The sequence below is a fragment of the Ptychodera flava genome, chromosome 12 (genome assembly GCF_041260155.1).
Source record: "Ptychodera flava strain L36383 chromosome 12, AS_Pfla_20210202, whole genome shotgun sequence".
Classification (NCBI taxonomy): Eukaryota; Metazoa; Hemichordata; class Enteropneusta; family Ptychoderidae; genus Ptychodera; species Ptychodera flava.
Genome location: NC_091939.1, coordinates 38793059 through 38810837, shown reverse-complemented (window position 1 = coordinate 38810837; position 17779 = coordinate 38793059). Strand labels below are relative to the sequence as shown.

At 37.1% G+C, this 17779-nt stretch overlaps 2 protein-coding genes across 2 annotated transcripts; one reads left to right on the top strand and one right to left on the bottom strand.

The window, feature by feature from the left end:
* Window positions 1-1423: 1423 nt before the first annotated feature.
* On the bottom strand, window positions 1424-11049 carry LOC139145829 (protein phosphatase 1D-like). Its single transcript, XM_070717239.1, has 4 exons — window positions 10663-11049; window positions 6360-6710; window positions 5710-5900; window positions 1424-5212 (listed from the first exon to the last, which is right to left on the bottom strand). Exons 1-4 carry the CDS (start codon window positions 10961-10963, stop codon window positions 4526-4528), a joined length of 1530 nt encoding a protein of 509 aa, XP_070573340.1. The 5' UTR covers window positions 10964-11049; the 3' UTR covers window positions 1424-4525.
* Window positions 11050-11102: 53 nt separating this feature from the next.
* On the top strand, window positions 11103-16258 carry LOC139145830 (RNA/RNP complex-1-interacting phosphatase-like). The gene has a single exon (XM_070717240.1). The coding sequence runs from the start codon at window positions 11198-11200 to the stop codon at window positions 12695-12697; it is 1500 nt and encodes a 499-aa protein (XP_070573341.1). The 5' UTR covers window positions 11103-11197; the 3' UTR covers window positions 12698-16258.
* Window positions 16259-17779: the final 1521 nt, after the last annotated feature.

Below are 17779 nucleotides of genomic sequence, written 5' to 3'. Positions count from 1 at the left end.
ACACTACAAACTACATATCACACTAGCCTATCAGCACATGGTGTAGATAAATAAACTTTTGTGTCAAAAGAAAAGCTGAAATGCCATGCAGGTCCAGCTCAGATACAATATTCGGATCACTGAGACAAAATAGAACAGTATGTATTTCAAATTCACATGTGGAAGCTATGTACTTTGTTTTCTGTTTGCATGCAGCCTATACGCACTCTTCTGACCTAGTCTAAAAACCTCTTCTCAGTTACAGTGTATGCTATGCTCCCATCATCAGTGGAAAAGTACCATATACCATTACGGTGTATGTTCTGCTGCAATCATAAATGGTAGTGTAGCATACACCGTTATGGTGTATGCTATACTCCTATCATCAGTGGGAGTGTAGCATACACCGTAACGGTGTATGCTACACTCCCACTGAGATGGTAGTGTAGCATACACCGTAATGGTGTATGCTGTACTCCCATCATCAGTGGGAGTGTAGCATACACCGTTATGGTGTATGCTATACTCCCATCATCAGTGGAAAGTACCATATACCATTACGGTGTATGTTCTGCTGCAATCATAAATGGGAGCGTAGCATACACCGTTATGGTGTATGCTGTACTCCCATCATCAGTGGGAGTGTAGCATACACCGTTATGGTGTATGCTATACTCCCATCATCAGTGGGAGTGTAGCATACACCGTTATGGTGTATGCTGTACTCCCATCATCAGTGGGAGCGTAGCATACACCGTTATGGTGTATGCTATACTCCCATCATCAGTGGGAGTGTAGCATACACCGTTATGGTGTATGCTATACTCCCATCATCAGTGGGAGCGTAGCATACACCGTTATGGTGTATGCTATACTCCCATCATCAGTGGAAAAGTACCATATACCATTACGGTGTATGTTCTGCTGCAATCATAAATGGTAGTGTAGCATACACCGTAATGGTGTATGCTATACTCCCATCATCAGTGGGAGTGTAGCATACACCGTTATGGTGTATGCTGTACTCCCATCATCAGTGGGAGTGTAGCATACACCGTTATGGTGTATGCTGTACTCCCATCATCAGTGGGAGTGTAGCATACACCGTAATGGTGTATGCTGTACTCCCATCATCAGTGGGAGTGTAGCATACACCGTAATGGTGTATGCTGTACTCCCATCATCAGTGGGAGCGTAGCATACACCGTTATGGTGTATGCTGTACTCCCATCATCAGTGGGAGCGTAGCATACACCATAAGCAAGCAGAGGTCCTAGACTACTTCTGACCAGACATATTTTAAAATAAAGACATTTCATTCCATGAACACACAATGTGTGAAGTCAATCAAGCATATCTCTTCCTGCTCTTTAATAGCAAGGCATCCATCCAGCAAAGTCAATCTAACACTCTATCACTAACATGCAAGATACTCTTCAAAGCCTTTGTATCTACAATCATTTTATTCCTGTGATTTGGAGACCATCCAGCACTGGACCCAATGCAGGCAACTTCACAAATCGGAAATTCTTTTGGATACTATGGATTTGCACTCAAAACAACAACATAAATAAAGCAAGAGATGTCAATTTGCAAACAGCAAAAGTGATAGTCCATGACCAACTTGACTGTAAAAATATACCGGTAGGTAAAGTTTAAGCAAAGCATACACAACATGCCTTCAGCTTGTCATTGTCTTTTTTTAAAATTGATTTGCATTTAATAAGAATACTGCTGCATGGATACATTTGAAATGAATTACAATTGAAATTGATAATGCATAGTACAGAGGAAAACATCAGACCTGGTGTCACCATCATCCTCTATTTCTGTGAAGATCAGATTTCTTTGTGAAAATATAAATAGTTACCATGTAGATTATCAGTAATTACAGAGATTCAAAATACACTGTAATAATGTGAAATTTGAGTCATTTTCTATCAATTGTATTTATTAAGGAATGTGTACAGTACCCAAGTTGCATCACTTTATTTTGTTGGATGAAACTTAACTTTGGGTCATAATAGAAACGAAGGAAGGACAGCAGAGTTGATACATTCTGCCGTGATTTTGCATTCTTTGATGGCAATGAATAGTTGCCATGATAAAACAATGTGAGAACATTTTTTGATGTTGCTCATTTGCAAATGGAAGAACTCAGCAAATTTGGGTGACAACATTCAATGATGACTATATGACTTGTTACACACGTGGAATATTCATTCTATTGCTGACTGACTTTTTCAGTGAAAGTGAGAATTAAAAACTTTAAAATTACCTCTCACACACAATTAAAATATCAAAAGTTTAAAATTAAACTTTATTTGCCTGAGTGTTTTTACCACAAAATTGTGTCTAAAATACTTTGAATTCCATAAGGAAAGTCTGAATCTCTAAAATTCACCAATTTTACACGATAAAATACCTGCTACAAATAAAATCAGTCCAAGAGGTCTGCATAGGATCACTAGTTTGCCCAATCAGCGTGTGGTTTTACAGGCAGCATATGAAATTCATAATAAATTATAATCTGTTGCATAAAAGAAACCTCAGCAAAAGAAAAACGCAAGTAAGTGTGCATGTTTCTCTATAGCTCTGGAAAAATATCCACACAAAGTTTGTGGAGGACTTCTAAAACCTAAATCTACACAAACTACAGAACACTTGGCTCTTATTAAACCATACATAACTTGGTAATTACAGAACTCAAAAAGAAAACTGCACTGTACATATAAATATAATTCATCTTACAGCTTGTGATCAGGACCACCTTTCAATGATGTACAGTCCAAGGTAATTCATTGTGGGAGCAGATGATTTTATCTTTAAAAATTTTTGTATAGCTTCATTTCTGTGATGTCATAATTATGCCAGTGATACTATGTATCTATAAGGTCCAAATTGCATGTATGAAGTATCTAAGTATCTTTTGAAGTATCTAACAATCCTTTTGGATATGCTCAGGATTCCCATCTCTGACTCAGCTGAAATTTGAGAAGTGTGTTGTCCAAATCAACATTTCATACTGAGAAAAATTTATAAAACTCAATCTTATGGTAAACATTGTATTGCTATGTTACATTTGTCCAGTATTACACACATAAGATAGGCCATCATGTCATGAAGATTATGGAGCATTAAAAATTGCCATAATTGTTGATTTTTCAAAAATTTAAAATTTGGAGAACAGATACTACTACCTGTCATACGTACAGGTGGTGCTCTTTGCATCTGATTAACAGGGGTTAATAGGTGTACATGTTAGCATTGGCGAAGTTGTAATGGATAGATTATGCATAGATAGAGATGCATAAATTTAAAAAGTTTGCGAAGCAACCATGGCAAATGTACCATGGTATGAACCATTGTGTTGAAAGGTGGAGCTGTACTGATTTGAAATTAAAGCATGAACTGCATGCTCTCAGTATTTTTTCAATTATCAAAAATACACTAATAACTGTTGATAGTCACTGCTTTGAGACACATGATCTCAGTGGTACTATCTTTTCTTAAAGATTTTACTTATTTTATTTGTTCATTAAAATGTCTTCCTTGGTAAAATTTTTTTCACTGTTTCTATTTTCACATTTTTATTTTCAGTATTACAAAAATCATTTCAGTTAATTACACAAAATAAATACCCCAAAATTACCTCATTTCCCATTGCTATAAAATTGGAATGTGCATATTAATCAACATCAACAAGGATTTTACTCAAGTTTTGCACAAACACCAACCAAGCAGCATGCAAGAAACTTTTGAATGGCAATAAATATAAAACCTGGAGAATATACATAAAACGGAATGAAATAATGGACAAAAAGTTGCAACAAAATTCACACATTTTAACACAATAACAAACCTTATTGAATATTTATGTTGTTCAAAAATATCAAATAGGCAAGCACTAAATGTACAACCATCAGGTAGTATTCTTGAAACATGGTATCATTTGCATGATTTATGTAATTATATCTGAGCATGCAACATGCAACACAAAATGGAACCACAATGTTGATCAGGAGATGAAAATTGCTATGGCAGGAAAAAGCAGTAGCAACAGACAACATTTACAATGAAATACCCTGAAATACAATGCTGTATACAATGTCAAATCTAATGTATGACTGCCACTAAGTTAAATGAACCAATAATAATTGGTATTTCTGTTGGAATATATACAATGAGAACTCTTCAAAGTTTACAAGACAGCTCTTTTACCTTTTGAAAATTGTCTTTGCACAGCTTCAGACATCAACGTACAGCAATGAATAGTTTCATGGGAAGTCTTTGTGATTACACTGAATTGTTACCTGTGTGAGATCAGGTTTATAGTCATTTGCATAAAATTCCCCTTGATTGACATCAAAAGTACTGTTCAATATTCAAATCCATGCAGCTCGTTTTGATTAGAAGCTGCTTCCTTGTAGCTCAAAAACAAGTTTGGGGTTTCCATTGCACAAAAGTAATGTGTAAAATGCTATCAAATTGAAGAAACAACACTGCGGAGAACAGTCCGATGAAGTAGATTGATTTTTAGAGTGTTTTATCTTATTGAGAATGTGTTGAGGTGTGTCATAGCTACTGATTGCTGTCTTGATATGCTCCCTTTGTTGGTAGGGCTATTTGGCGATGGTGTTTGCCCACTGGGACTACCTACAAATTTCCCAGGTGAAACCAGACTTTCTATGACAGAACTGTGTGGGTGCGAATGTCTCCTTATTGATGAAGCTGAAAATCCATGGTTACGATAGAAATGTGACAAATTATGTCCACTGATTGTAGAGAAATCTTTTGGCACAGGTATTGTTTTGGCTGTAGAGTTTGTTGGTGTCTGACCTTCGTGACTGTTTGTCTCCCTGGCATTTGATGAGGTAGTTTTGTTTTCTTTATGTTCTATCTTCTGCTTCTTTGGCGTTGGACCAGATCCTTCCTTGCTTTCTGTTTCAGATGCTCGTCTCTTTTCTCCGTGCGATTCACTGTTTTGGATGGCATGATGTCGAAGTAGAGCTGGCTTTGACACTACTGTAGGACTTGGTGATGGTACGTCATCTTCCTCCTCTGTTGGTTCAGGTGTTGACCTTCCACTGTCTTCTTTAGGTCTGTCTGTGTCAGGGCGTTCAAAGAAGATCACAATGACTGATGTATTGTCTGCCCTCATACACCGAGCCCTCCATTTATCCAGTGCTCTATTGACAAGACGGTGTGATACATGTCCAAGCCATGGTTTGGGCTAAAATGAAAAACAAAATATGTAATTACAGTATATGTGACATTAAATTACATCTTTGACAATGTCACAGCAATGCAACCTTACAAAGAGATATTCCATAACAACGGTCACTTCATTCACATGTAGTTAATACTTTGCAATGCACTGCATCATTTTCATGAGCAATCATTTCTTAGAAATTTTAAATTTTACAATGGTACTATTTCAATTTTAAAGAAAAATTTTCTAATTAGAGCTTTTAGCCGACATGGCAAATTTTAGAAAACTCTGTTCAAAAGAAATTACCACAACAACCACATGAAAAAATGTGTAAGCTATGCCCTTTCTCATTTTGGAGTAGACTGCACTGAGGCCATTCTTTGAATTTATGATCTGAAAAATACTGATATTGCCAGTTGAATAATATTCATAAATTGGAACTTAAAGAACTGTATAAGATTACTGAAATCAAAAATACACTTTAAAACCACAGAATGTTTGCATTCACAAACACTTACAGAGGAAACTTTCTCTTTTTCACACTGTTCAACAAAATCAACAGCTTCTTGAGGTAGGACCATGTTCCAGAGACCGTCACTAGCAAGCACTAGGAATTTATTGTAGTCTGGATTGAGACGATGTACACTGATATCTGGTTCTGGAGACACCATATATTCACCATTGTAGAAATCGTAACTCCACAGGTCACCTATAAGAAGACACAATGTCATTATTTTATGTACAATACATGCACTTACTTGACATGTTCTTTAAAAAATGTAATGCCACTTACAGAAAACTTTATAGTGAAAGGACAAGAAAAAGGTTTTTGTCAGTTCAATGTCATAGTGCATCTACCAGCTATTATTATTAAGCCATTCAGTCTTTGCGTATTGGATCAACCATATTGTTTGGCTACACATCAAACTTATGTACAGATTACTATCCACCTGTTAAATATGGTTACATCAAATCAATTTCAGAAGAACACCAATTTCAATGTGATTAATGTAAAATTATCATGAATTCTTAAAAACGAAAATCTCCCATGGAATTATCCTCAGTTTAAACCTGCGCATAATTAGTCCTTGTACTCATGAGAAACCACTCACAATAAAAGTTTCAATAGATGTGTGAGTTCTTTTGAGTAAGTCAATGCTCTAGTTACCTAGCGACCGTGCCACAGCAAGGAATGGTATGTAGTCTATTTGTGTGCTTCGCCGAACCGGTCCTGAGTGATCTAGTCTTGGTCTTTTCCAAACAACACGCTGAACTCCAGATCTATTTACAACTCTGCCCCCTAATCTTTCGATACGTTTCCTTTCCTTAGGTGACTCTGGTTTATGGTCATAAGTCAGTGGCACAGCTCTGGTTCGTTCTCTGCCAGGATCCTGCACTCCCATAACAACTCCTGAATCACCAACATGTGCAATGTACATGCGTGCCCCTCTCACTATTACAATGCTCACAGTAGTTCCTGCTGTACTTGGCAGACCTGACAATGTCTTCGGCCATTTTGCTATTGGAAATAAATACAGAAGTGTGAACATCACAAATCATGCTATCATATTGTATCATGCATGAAGATGTTTTCAGTAAATGACTCTTGACAACATTGCACGGAAACACTGGTACACATTCACTGTAAATGTGATATGGATATCTTGCACTAATTCACAATGACTTGTATGCATCGTATCTAACGTTACCAATGAAAAATAATCGTGCATTTCAAATTTGAATACAAATGACACTTCTGTGATTTAAACAACAGTAACAATCGTTCTTTATGTGTGTGCGTTCACATTGATATTCTTAATTTAATTCTTGTACTTTTCATTGGTAAATAATTAGTAAATAGTATAGTATACCGCACATGCATACATGTGTGTACTTATGTAATATACAGAGAGAGAGAGAGAGAGAGAGAGAGAGTGTGTGTGTGTGTGTGTGTGTGTAGATATACATAGATGTATTGGCAAAGCACTGAACAACTTATTCCTATTAAATAGTAAGTTTTACATACGCACATTTCAATGGGTATGTGTAAACAGACAGCACTGTGACGGCAAGTCCTGACATGCAAGTCTATAAATAGGAACATGTATGCTACAAATCAGGTCATGTGATTACTATACAGTCTAGTGTCCTGAAGGTCATAGGACTACATTGCATTCAAGCCTTGATTGGTTGATGTTTGTAGCACTGTAATGGCTATTCATAGCCATGGGAGGAGTTACCATACATTGTACTTGAGAACTTTGCAGAAGAGAATGAACACATCAATGGAGTATTAGGATTAACAAATAGAAATCAAAGATTTTTGTTTAATCTTTGAAGCCACATTATCAATTCCTACAGAATCTCTTTTGTTCTTCATGACCAGCAGATTAAAGGGGGCGTGTCATTCTTCATTTGTCCTTTGAAATTTTTATTAAATTGTAGTTTGTTTGGGCCCAGCACTCTCAATTCTAGTCTTGTCAACTGCCATTCCTGAGTTTGCACAGATTCAGCCTCTCTCTGACCTACAGAGACATGCCACCGACTCAAGAAGGTTCTCTCTTATGCAAGGAAATTTTGGTGTTCCATATAGGGCATGGACAATTAATATACAGATAATAAATATGATGCATTGCATTAGAGGGCAGGAGTTCAGCTTTATTTCAATTATCATATGCATATTCACATAACCTCCAATGTCAGTTTCACCATCGAACAGTACCTGTATACATGTACGCACATGATACCCAATCACTGTTCACATGGTTTTGGGTTCAAAAACTTGTCTCACTCTGGTCTTGAAATGCAGCAATTTATCATGTTTAGAAATGTAAGATTAGAATTTAATTGTCAGGTTTTGCCCTTGTAAACCACTGGTTCAGAGAAAGCTCTTTTGAAGATGTTTTCCACAGTGGGTTCCTTTACCTTTACTGGTATTTTTACAGATGATGAAAGAAAACTATCAAAAATTCCAAACTTGACTCAAAGAGTTAAAGAAATATGGTCAGGTTGAAAGCCTACCTATCCATGCTGGTCACAATATTTGTCTGACTGTACTTTATATTACATTCAACATATTAGACTTTCAGAGATATGAAACCACACCTGTTAATGAATCTCTGAACCTGAGCATGACATACTATGTGAAACTTTTTGGAACCCTGAAGTATTGGGAATAGATCTTATTGTCTGTATGTGTTTTTTTTGTTTCTCACATAATTCAGCTTTATATAATACAAACTACATTTCCAAAACATCCCAATACAAATTACATTTCCAAAACATCCCAGCCTAAATTGTCTTGATTGCGCTACATCACTGTCCAAAGATCTTTGAATGATATTTTTATGACAAACTCTGATCATTCTTTTTTCAAATGATAAAATCAGGAAAGAACTCTATTGGACTGATATTTAAAATAAAACACGTTGAAATTATATTAATATCAAAAATGTTTAACAGGGCATTCAAGTTTACATACACTTTAAAGGTTTCAGAAAGTATTCACCTTTTTAATCATGAAAATACCTGGTATGAACTGGTGTGTACATTTAGACTTCTGCATCTTGTGAGCACATTCATTGTAAATGAGAAATATTAATTTTCTTGTTCCTAAAGTGTCTTTCCATATGATTGTATTTCTCTGTTCCTTATCATACTGTACATACTTAATATTACCAGAATTATGATGCACAGTCACAGATACTTATATTGCATTTTATCTTGAAATATCAAACTAACAATTTATAAAATGATAACAGAAAATAACTAAAATTTTAGACAACACTGAAATATAGCAAATCTGCCATCAAATTCTTTAACATATATGTATGAAGGTTTCTAACACCTTTAGTGTACGCCATTGTCCAACCAATATTGCATCATCAATATAAATGGTACCTGTCCATGAAAAGTTGTGTTGCATGGAATATCTGAGTGCAGCCATTGTATACTTTAACTTCTTACAAAATAAGTTTGAAAATTACTTGAAAACCAATCTCTTGAAATCAAGGTGAATGTTGCCATTCAAAACATTTGTCATTTTACAGTAGAACATGCAGTGGAAACTATGGACTCTAACTATTACTATAGACTGTAGCAATTGTTTACAGCTGAGGACATTGCCATGATGACATCACTGCGTAATGAATCAGTCAAAAGGAGGCATGGCTAACATGTTCCAACCTGTTCAAGGGAAACCCTTTAACCTTTGACCTTGACATACTATTGGGTACTTTTTTACAACTTATTCAAGAATTTAGGAAAATTGTTTTTTGTTAAGAAAATGAAGAACGGTTCTTTGCGAAAGCTTGCTTTATATTTATTTGCTATTTTAAAGCTATAGTAGTTCATCTATTGAAACCTTGACCAATGCAACAGTCAGTTCCACTTTCTATGTTTATTAATCACTGCAAGTTGGAGAAGTCCAAAAGGAAATGTACTGCCAGATAAAACGTTTTAATTTTGTAATATCAATAAAGTCTTCTTAGTTTACATTGACGAAAAATCAAATACATGTTACTCAGCCACAAATCAAATCATATCTAGAACTACAATGCCCAGCCCTATAGCCCTGTCAAAGTCTAGTTAAGGTTACAAATACAAATTGCCATAGGTAAGAGAATTACACACAAAGCACCAACATGTCTTTTTCATTCAGTTGACTGACATATTATGAACTCTCATTTTCCATTCACTATTACAGTTTTCCATTTGGAAATAGTACTATTACATTTACAAAGCTGGAAGACCTCACTGAACCACCGGGCTATCACTTCCGTAATTGAACAAAAACAAATGATTTGGTGATCAGCTCTTTCCTTGATTTATCATCGCGTGGCATTACATTCACATATTAGCTGCGCATTTGTTCGGTTGCCACTGACGTAATGAGAGTATTCCCATATGATATCGCGGTCTATGCCTACCCACGTACACTGAGTTTCCACACACATTACGTTGGGACAGGAAGTGTGTCAAAGGCGATCCACGGTTATTCTACCCCTAAACGATCTGTGTCGTTGTGTGTTCTGGTTTTCCAATATTGCATGCAACCAATGGTGAATGTTCAGAATTTCAGAATTCAAAAGCTTGATTTCGGGTGGTTTAGTACCACACTGTTCTCTTTGATAATTTATTAGTATTCATAACAGAAATTACGCTATAGAAAGAAAATTTGCGCAGGTGCCTGCCACGGCCTGCCGTTCGTTATATAACCGCCAATATTTCAGAACAATGAAGTGTGAAAGCGTGTGTGAAAGTTAATAACATCTAATAAATACATATGGAACGTTGAATATACTCAAAAATATGCGATCTTATAAATGAGAGGTCGCTCGCTAACGACCGGGTGACTGCACGTACACATCGCAGTGTAGCGCTTTGTGTGCTGAACAAAAACTGTAAAAATAGGCGAATTGAAAAATAACGCGCCAAAACAAAGGAGTATAAAATTTAGCAAATCTACTCACGTAGTTGTTTCCACATTGCGTTGTGGGTAACCAAGAAACCTTGTCTGATTGCCTTGACCACGTCGTTCGGGTCGCTAGAAAAAAATCCTCTCTGTTTCTTTATATTTTCCCACAGATGGTCCCGGGCAAACATAGCTGCCTCGCGCCCACCATGGCCGTCATACACACCAAAAAACGCGACTTCCTTGTTACGGTCACGTTCGAATATGATAGATGTCAGATCCTCCATATACTTTCTACCACCCTGATGAGCTTCGGCTGTCACTCTGAGATCTAAACAGGGAACGAGCGAAGGCGGCATCTTGGTACGTTGACAGTGCTACGATTCTTTGATTCCAACGGATGCACCTACTATAGAATGTACACATCGATCATGTCCCAACAAGATATGTAATCACGTTTGCTATTGGATGACAGATTAGCAATCGTTGACGTCAGATGAGGGCGTCTTTCACGCGACTTTCTATCCGCCATTTTGGAGGCACGCTTGTTGTGTGTTTTTGTCTTCAAGAAAATCCGTACCCGACCAAACCTAATGATGTCTGAAGGAGAGATAACAACGAAGAAAAGGAAAAATAAAGGCAAGAAGAAGAGCATACCGGACGGATGGAAAGACTTTCGAGCAGTCGGCGACGACATTGCATCAACACGTATGTTTGCTTTCAAAGTACCCCTTCACGATGCTACTTGTCAAAATATGACTCCTGAAGATAGGCTCACCACAATGGATTTTTTTACCAAACTTCAAGTGCAGAAACGTGACCTGGGAATGGTCATAGATCTGACAAACACAGAAAAATACTATCAGGCATCTGACATAACTGACATCGGGGTCGAATATGTGAAAATTTTCATCGAAGGCCACTTTATTCCCAAGCCAGACAAGGTGGAAGAGTTCAAGAACGTGGTTATGGACTTTTTCCGGCGGAACAAATCAAACAAAAAGTTGATCGGCGTGCATTGCACACAGGCGGTTAATAGAACAGGCTATATGGTATGTCGTTATATGATAGATTGTCTCAAATGGTTTCCTGATGAGGCAATCAAAGCATTCAACACAGCCAGGGGTCATTGCATATTCAGAGAAAACTACCTGGATGATCTGAAAATCCGAGATCCAAGACGTCCAGATGTCACAACAGATATTATTCATCAAGTAGACAGGCAACGTAACTTTCGCGATGAATTCAGTGTTGATGCCAGTGGAGGTTTCATGTCTGGTAGGGCAGCACCAATTCCACAACAGCTTGAAAAACATCAAAGGAAGCTGCAGAGAAAGCAAAATCAAACACCTCGACAACAACCATCAGTGAGTGCCGCTCCACAGGATTCTTCGATGAATCAAGCTGCTCTTTATGTAGGAGTGGGTCTCCTCCTTCAACAAATGGCAGCTATGTCTCAGGGCCCTCAGGGGGCTGAAATTGGAGCAGATATGAACAGTTCACAAGGACAGTCTCTGTCCATGCAAAACAGAGGAAATCATAGGAGACCTGATCAAACATTTATGAGGAACACAGACATGCCTACCTCAGATGTTCATGAATTTGGTTATAATGACTCAGATTGCAGTAGACAGATGTCAGGAAGACAATTTCAAGGCAGAGGAACACATGCAAGAAATATTGCTGGCAATGACTTCAATGGCATTGGTAATAAAAATGTGGAACTTCAGGCAAGATTTGGACGTGGAAGAAGACAGCCAGAAAATGTTATGTTCCAGAATAATCGCGGCCGTTTTCTTCACAACCGTGGTGGAAGGGGAGGACACTTTGGTTCTCCTGGTTTCCAGCAGTGGGGACAATATAATGATGAACTCTCCATGGGTTTTGACCAAGGCAATGAACAGCCTGATTTGTATAACAGCGGTAATGACTATTATCCAAATGAGTTTGGTGATAGTTCTGGTAACTTCATGCATCATGGTAATTTCCAAGATGGTCCCCGTGGCAACAGTAGGTTCCACCCTTACAATATCGGAAACCGTGGAGCAGGATTTAGAGGAAGGGGACAACACAACCAATTCAGACCGTTTTGACCTTATGCTGTGATTACAACAGTGTGATCTTAAGACAAAGATCTTAATGTAAAAAAAATAATGAAAAACACTTCAGAAAATATTGTTGCATATTCTCCTTGTAATATTCAGCTGAACATGGCAACTATCATGTCTATATGTGGTTGCTGCTTTATAGTGCATGTTAATTTACTTTGGACTTTAATTGTTTCGCAGGCACTTATTTCTGTTTTCTTTTTCAGAACCAGGGTTAAACCCTTTTCCTGCGAGATACTAACAGTTCACTATCTGTCAAATCAGCAAAAAGCACTATTGAGCTAAAAGCATGCATATATTCACCCACTTTGCTTGGTATGTTATAGCAGCTGAAGTCGGTGAAAATTATGTTTACAATATCCATGTTTTCGGGGGCGTTCAAATATACAATTTTTTGTTACAGCATTTAAGTACTTTTCTAGTTTTAGCCAACTTGACCTGATGGTGAAATATGAACATGGCAGGATAAGGGTTGTAGTTCAACACAAAGAATTACCCAGTCGAAATGCCGCAATTCATCCAAAGATGTGACATGCTCTGAATACCACATAGTGATGTTTCATTACAAATTTGAGCCGCACAATAATGGCATAACTACTATCCGTAATAGTCATAGACCAACAGTGTATCGTCATATGTCTGAAGAGCTATAGCTTTGAAGTAATCCAATGAAAGATTGGAAGATACGCAGCAAGGTAGGTACACAGTGAACAACCCTGTAACGTCATAGGGGCATTTTCTGTGTACCGAATGACAAGTCACTGTAACGAGAACCAAGGGACAGAATATTGGCCAGGATTTGGTTGTCTGATCTTTGTATGAATCCTAAATGTTCATGTAGAATTGCGTAGGTTGACTCTTGTTTTGTGGCATATGGGTAAATCTGTGCTGTTGCTGTGAAACGGCAAAGTTGGTGGGAACTAGAAAGCTTTGATGGATATTTCAACTACTCAGTATGAGGTGTTTCTATCGGGAAAGTTAGATAGGAGGCAGTGAGTGATCACTTATTTTATCATGTGATTGTAGCCTCGCTTTTATTTCAAATTATCTTTGTGTGCCAAGCACTGAAACTCCAAAGTCAAATGACAGGCGTTGTATCAATTTTTAGCCACTATAGTCTATAGAAGCTATTGGGATGGGTATCCGTCCGGCGTCAGTCTGTATGTATGTATGTATGTCTGTTTGTGAGGTGTCTGTTCACTCAATATCTTGAGAATCACAGTATTTACTGTATTTTAAGGATTTTTTTGTCATTTTTGGTCAAAACTTTATTTCATCAAAACCGCTCGTCTGACAGCTTTGATATTTGGTAAACAGGTTCCTACAGATGAACTAAATATGACATATTGAATATATGACGAAATCTGCAATTTTGTATTTTTGGCGCAATTTTTGCCATTTCTGGTCAAAAAATGTGTTTCTCAAAAACTACTTGTCTGGTGCCTTTGATATTTGGTATACAGGTTACTAGGGCTTGTCTTAGTGTGATATCTTGAAATTTGATGAAATCTTCAATTTTTGTATTTTTGGGTTAATTTTTGCCATTTTTGGTCAAAATATTTGTTTCTCAAAAGTTACTCATCTGGTAGCTTTGATATTTGTCATACAGGTACTGGTTCCTAGGCTTTATCTTAATGTAATATATTGAAATTATGATGAAATCTTCAATTTTGTAGTTTTGCAGCTAATTTTGCCATTTTTGGTATGGCCATCCTGAAATGAGCTATCAAAGATATCCACCCTCTTCATCAATACATGTGTCTCAAAAAGTTATTCTCTACATAACACAGCAGAGCTCTGTCAACTTTTTAGTCACTTGTTTTTTGAAAACCACTGGTCAGACAGCTTTAGTATTTGGTTTACAGGTCCCTGGGATGACCTCAGTGAGACAATTTCATACAGTCAGGAAATACTTAATTTTGTATCCATGTCTATAGTAGCTTCAGGGACTTTGGCCGTATGTTTTTTCAGGTTACATAAAGTTGGCAATAGTGACAAGAACTTTTTCAAAGAGGCTTTGGTATCTATACACAGTGTTTGTGCACAGATGTCTACAGTGGATGAGCTCCCATCTCACACTGTGTAGGCTATATATTTTTAGAAAGGAGTTTTGATAGATATGTACGTGGTTAATATCATCACTGCAAAAACAAGATGAAATTATATTGTAGTTTCACGGAAGTAGTTTTGCTATTCAGTGTTAAAGGAAATGATCATGTCTTTGTCTGTTACATGAGCGGTCTGAAAATAAGTGGCAAAAAGGGATGCATAAATAAGTAAAGCTTTGTTCTTCTCTGGTGATGGTATCTTTCTTTCAAGAGATTGTAGCTCGCAGTCACCAGGTTTAATTTGTTTGAAGTATAGGCAATTCTTCAACAAAAGTACTGTGAAATGTATTCATTACTCAGTCTAATAAATTTGAGGAGTCATCCTGTGACATGACTAGCTATAAACACATAGTGAAACTCATTTAGGGCAATTTGAACATTTCTTGACATTTCTTTGACTCTGCCATATGATATACCAATACATGCTATGAGCATGAGAGTCTGAGAAAACTTTCGAGTCAGTGAGACACCAAATTGTCTGAGAGGTCACACTGGTTGTGAACTTGAATGAATTGAGCAGAAAAGAAAATGTCTGTAAAACTAGGTAAATAGAAGATGAATGTCTTGGCTTTTGCTGCATGCATAGTATTTGATAAGTTTTAAACTTTTGTATACAAATTCTCCAGCTATGTACGCAGGTTCTCCACCAAAGGTATTGTTTGGAGTGACTTACATTAGTTACAGTATCGCCAGAAGCTGTACTTAATGTGTTTCTGTAGAATGACACACCTATGACCAGCCCAGGTGATCAATATTAATCCATGTCTATCTCAAGGCTCATGCAGAATAGAAGATTGAATTCATCTTATTGTGCCCAAAATTTTAGACAAATATTTCATCCAATAAATATTGATTAGCGTGGTTTAGAGTCATTGTTTCTTGTTTAAGTATTATTAAAATTTTTTCAGATTATTTGAAAGTGACTGTTTTGACTCAAACTCCATCTCCAAACATCAAGATTTTTTATATAAAACACTTCTTTCTTGGCTTTGTCCCTTCTGCCCATGGTTCTTCAAAGTGTCATTAGCATACAGATGCATGAACTGGGTCTATCTCTTTCTTGCATGATTCAGTGTATTCATAGCAATTTTCTTGCAATCCCCTTCAGTTGGTTGAAGTTGTTGGTTTTAAAGATATTTGGTGATAGTGAATTGTGGTATCGCTGTCAAGTATCCAGTGCATGATAGATTCTATATTGTCACAAGGGTTATCAGAAAAGAAATTTGTACCAAAGTACATGTTTTCTCAAAGCATCACTGTCATGTAATTGATTTGATGAAAACTTATGATGTAAGCGTACTGCCAGAACTTCGTTAATTGTTTTCTTAGTGAAATTTATGCATATATCATGGCAACTGATGATTTTCGCATTATTAGTGGCACATTATATGCCAAGTTTAGATTCATTCAAATAAAGTGTATTTCCTTTCAAATTTTCCTTATCTTGTTCTTAGTCTAAATTTGTTCTTAGGCCCCAGTGAGCATTGAAATGTATCCCAGGGTGCCAATGCCATGACCAAGGTCTGTATATCAGTTTGTACATCTCATTTGTCAAAAAAATTTCATTACCTATCCATATGTTGTTAGTCCCTCATAGAATCTAACATAATAGGAAAGTTTTAGCGAAATCATCCAATTGTTGTGGCTGAAGTCTGGTGAGAGCATTGTATGGGTCCCTGTCTGTGTATCCCCAGTCATTACTCAGATATACCTGGACCAACTTCATCCAAACTTAGTTAAAAAGCGTTACATCATTTGTTTAATATCGTCGCATTGCCAAAGGAGGTCAGGCGATGTCACCTGTGGAAAATAAACATGTTTGTTTTTCAAGCAATGAGTTACCCATCGCTCAGACGAGTTGCTTGGTGTCCACACTGGGTCACTTCGCCTTAGAAAAATTTAGACTGCTACTCAAGCGCAGAACAGTAATTCTGTTACTGCTTAGTGATCTTAGCTTATCTGTAGTTTATAAAAGTTAAACAGGAACGATAAATCCCCAAACTGTATAAGGTAGCTGTCATTATTTACGGCCAGGGGGTTAGTGTCGGAGGAATGGGGGGGGGGTAACTCAAAATATTGGAAACTTCAAGGGGGTTGCTCGAAATGTGGAAAGGAAGAAGGGGTGTTATTCAATTTGCTCAACTTTTGTGCTAAATACATTGAAACACCTCAGATTGCATCATTATACACATCAATTTCTAAAAATTTTCGATACATGACCCCCTCTCATATTCTCCCCATGGGGTGTTCTAACAGTTTTACTTAGTAAAATAACAAATTAAAATCACCTCTCAGATTGCACTGGACTGCACCATTACACACATCAATTTCTCAAAATTTTCTATGCAAGATAGGGAACAGCCGCCTCTGACACTTACCCCTCAGCCTCTGGCATGTTCTCCCCCCCCCCCCTGCCCTTGTACTTTCAAATTCTGCCCAGTCAGGTATCCTAGTGAAAACCCTGTTATGATACCCATTTAAGTTAAACAATGCTATATGTTTGGGTACTGATTATAGCGTGAGCTTTTATATTTGTATTTTGTTGTCACTTTGAATTTCATTTTTATTGGTTTCACCTAAATTTTCAACAGTCATGAGATAACCGATGTTAATCTAGCAGGGTACATCAGGATTTGAAAGGTTTTTACTATTGCTGTATTTTAGTAAATTTTACAAATACATGTATTGCTATTTAACTTTTCTAAGTGGAGGGGGGGTAGTCAAAATTTCTGAGTTAGGGAGGGGTATTCAAATTCATAGTGGTTTGCAAGGGGTTATTCGAACTTTTGGAGTTTCCGATGAAATCCCTCCACCCCCGGGCCGTAAATGACAGCTCCCTAAAATGCATAGGTAAGTGAAAATCCAGGATTTTCTTTCAAATCCCTTTTTCAGTCTGCAAATATATTGAAGTCTCCCAATATATCTTTATTTTTTCAAGTCCCCTAAATTCTTCCGCCCC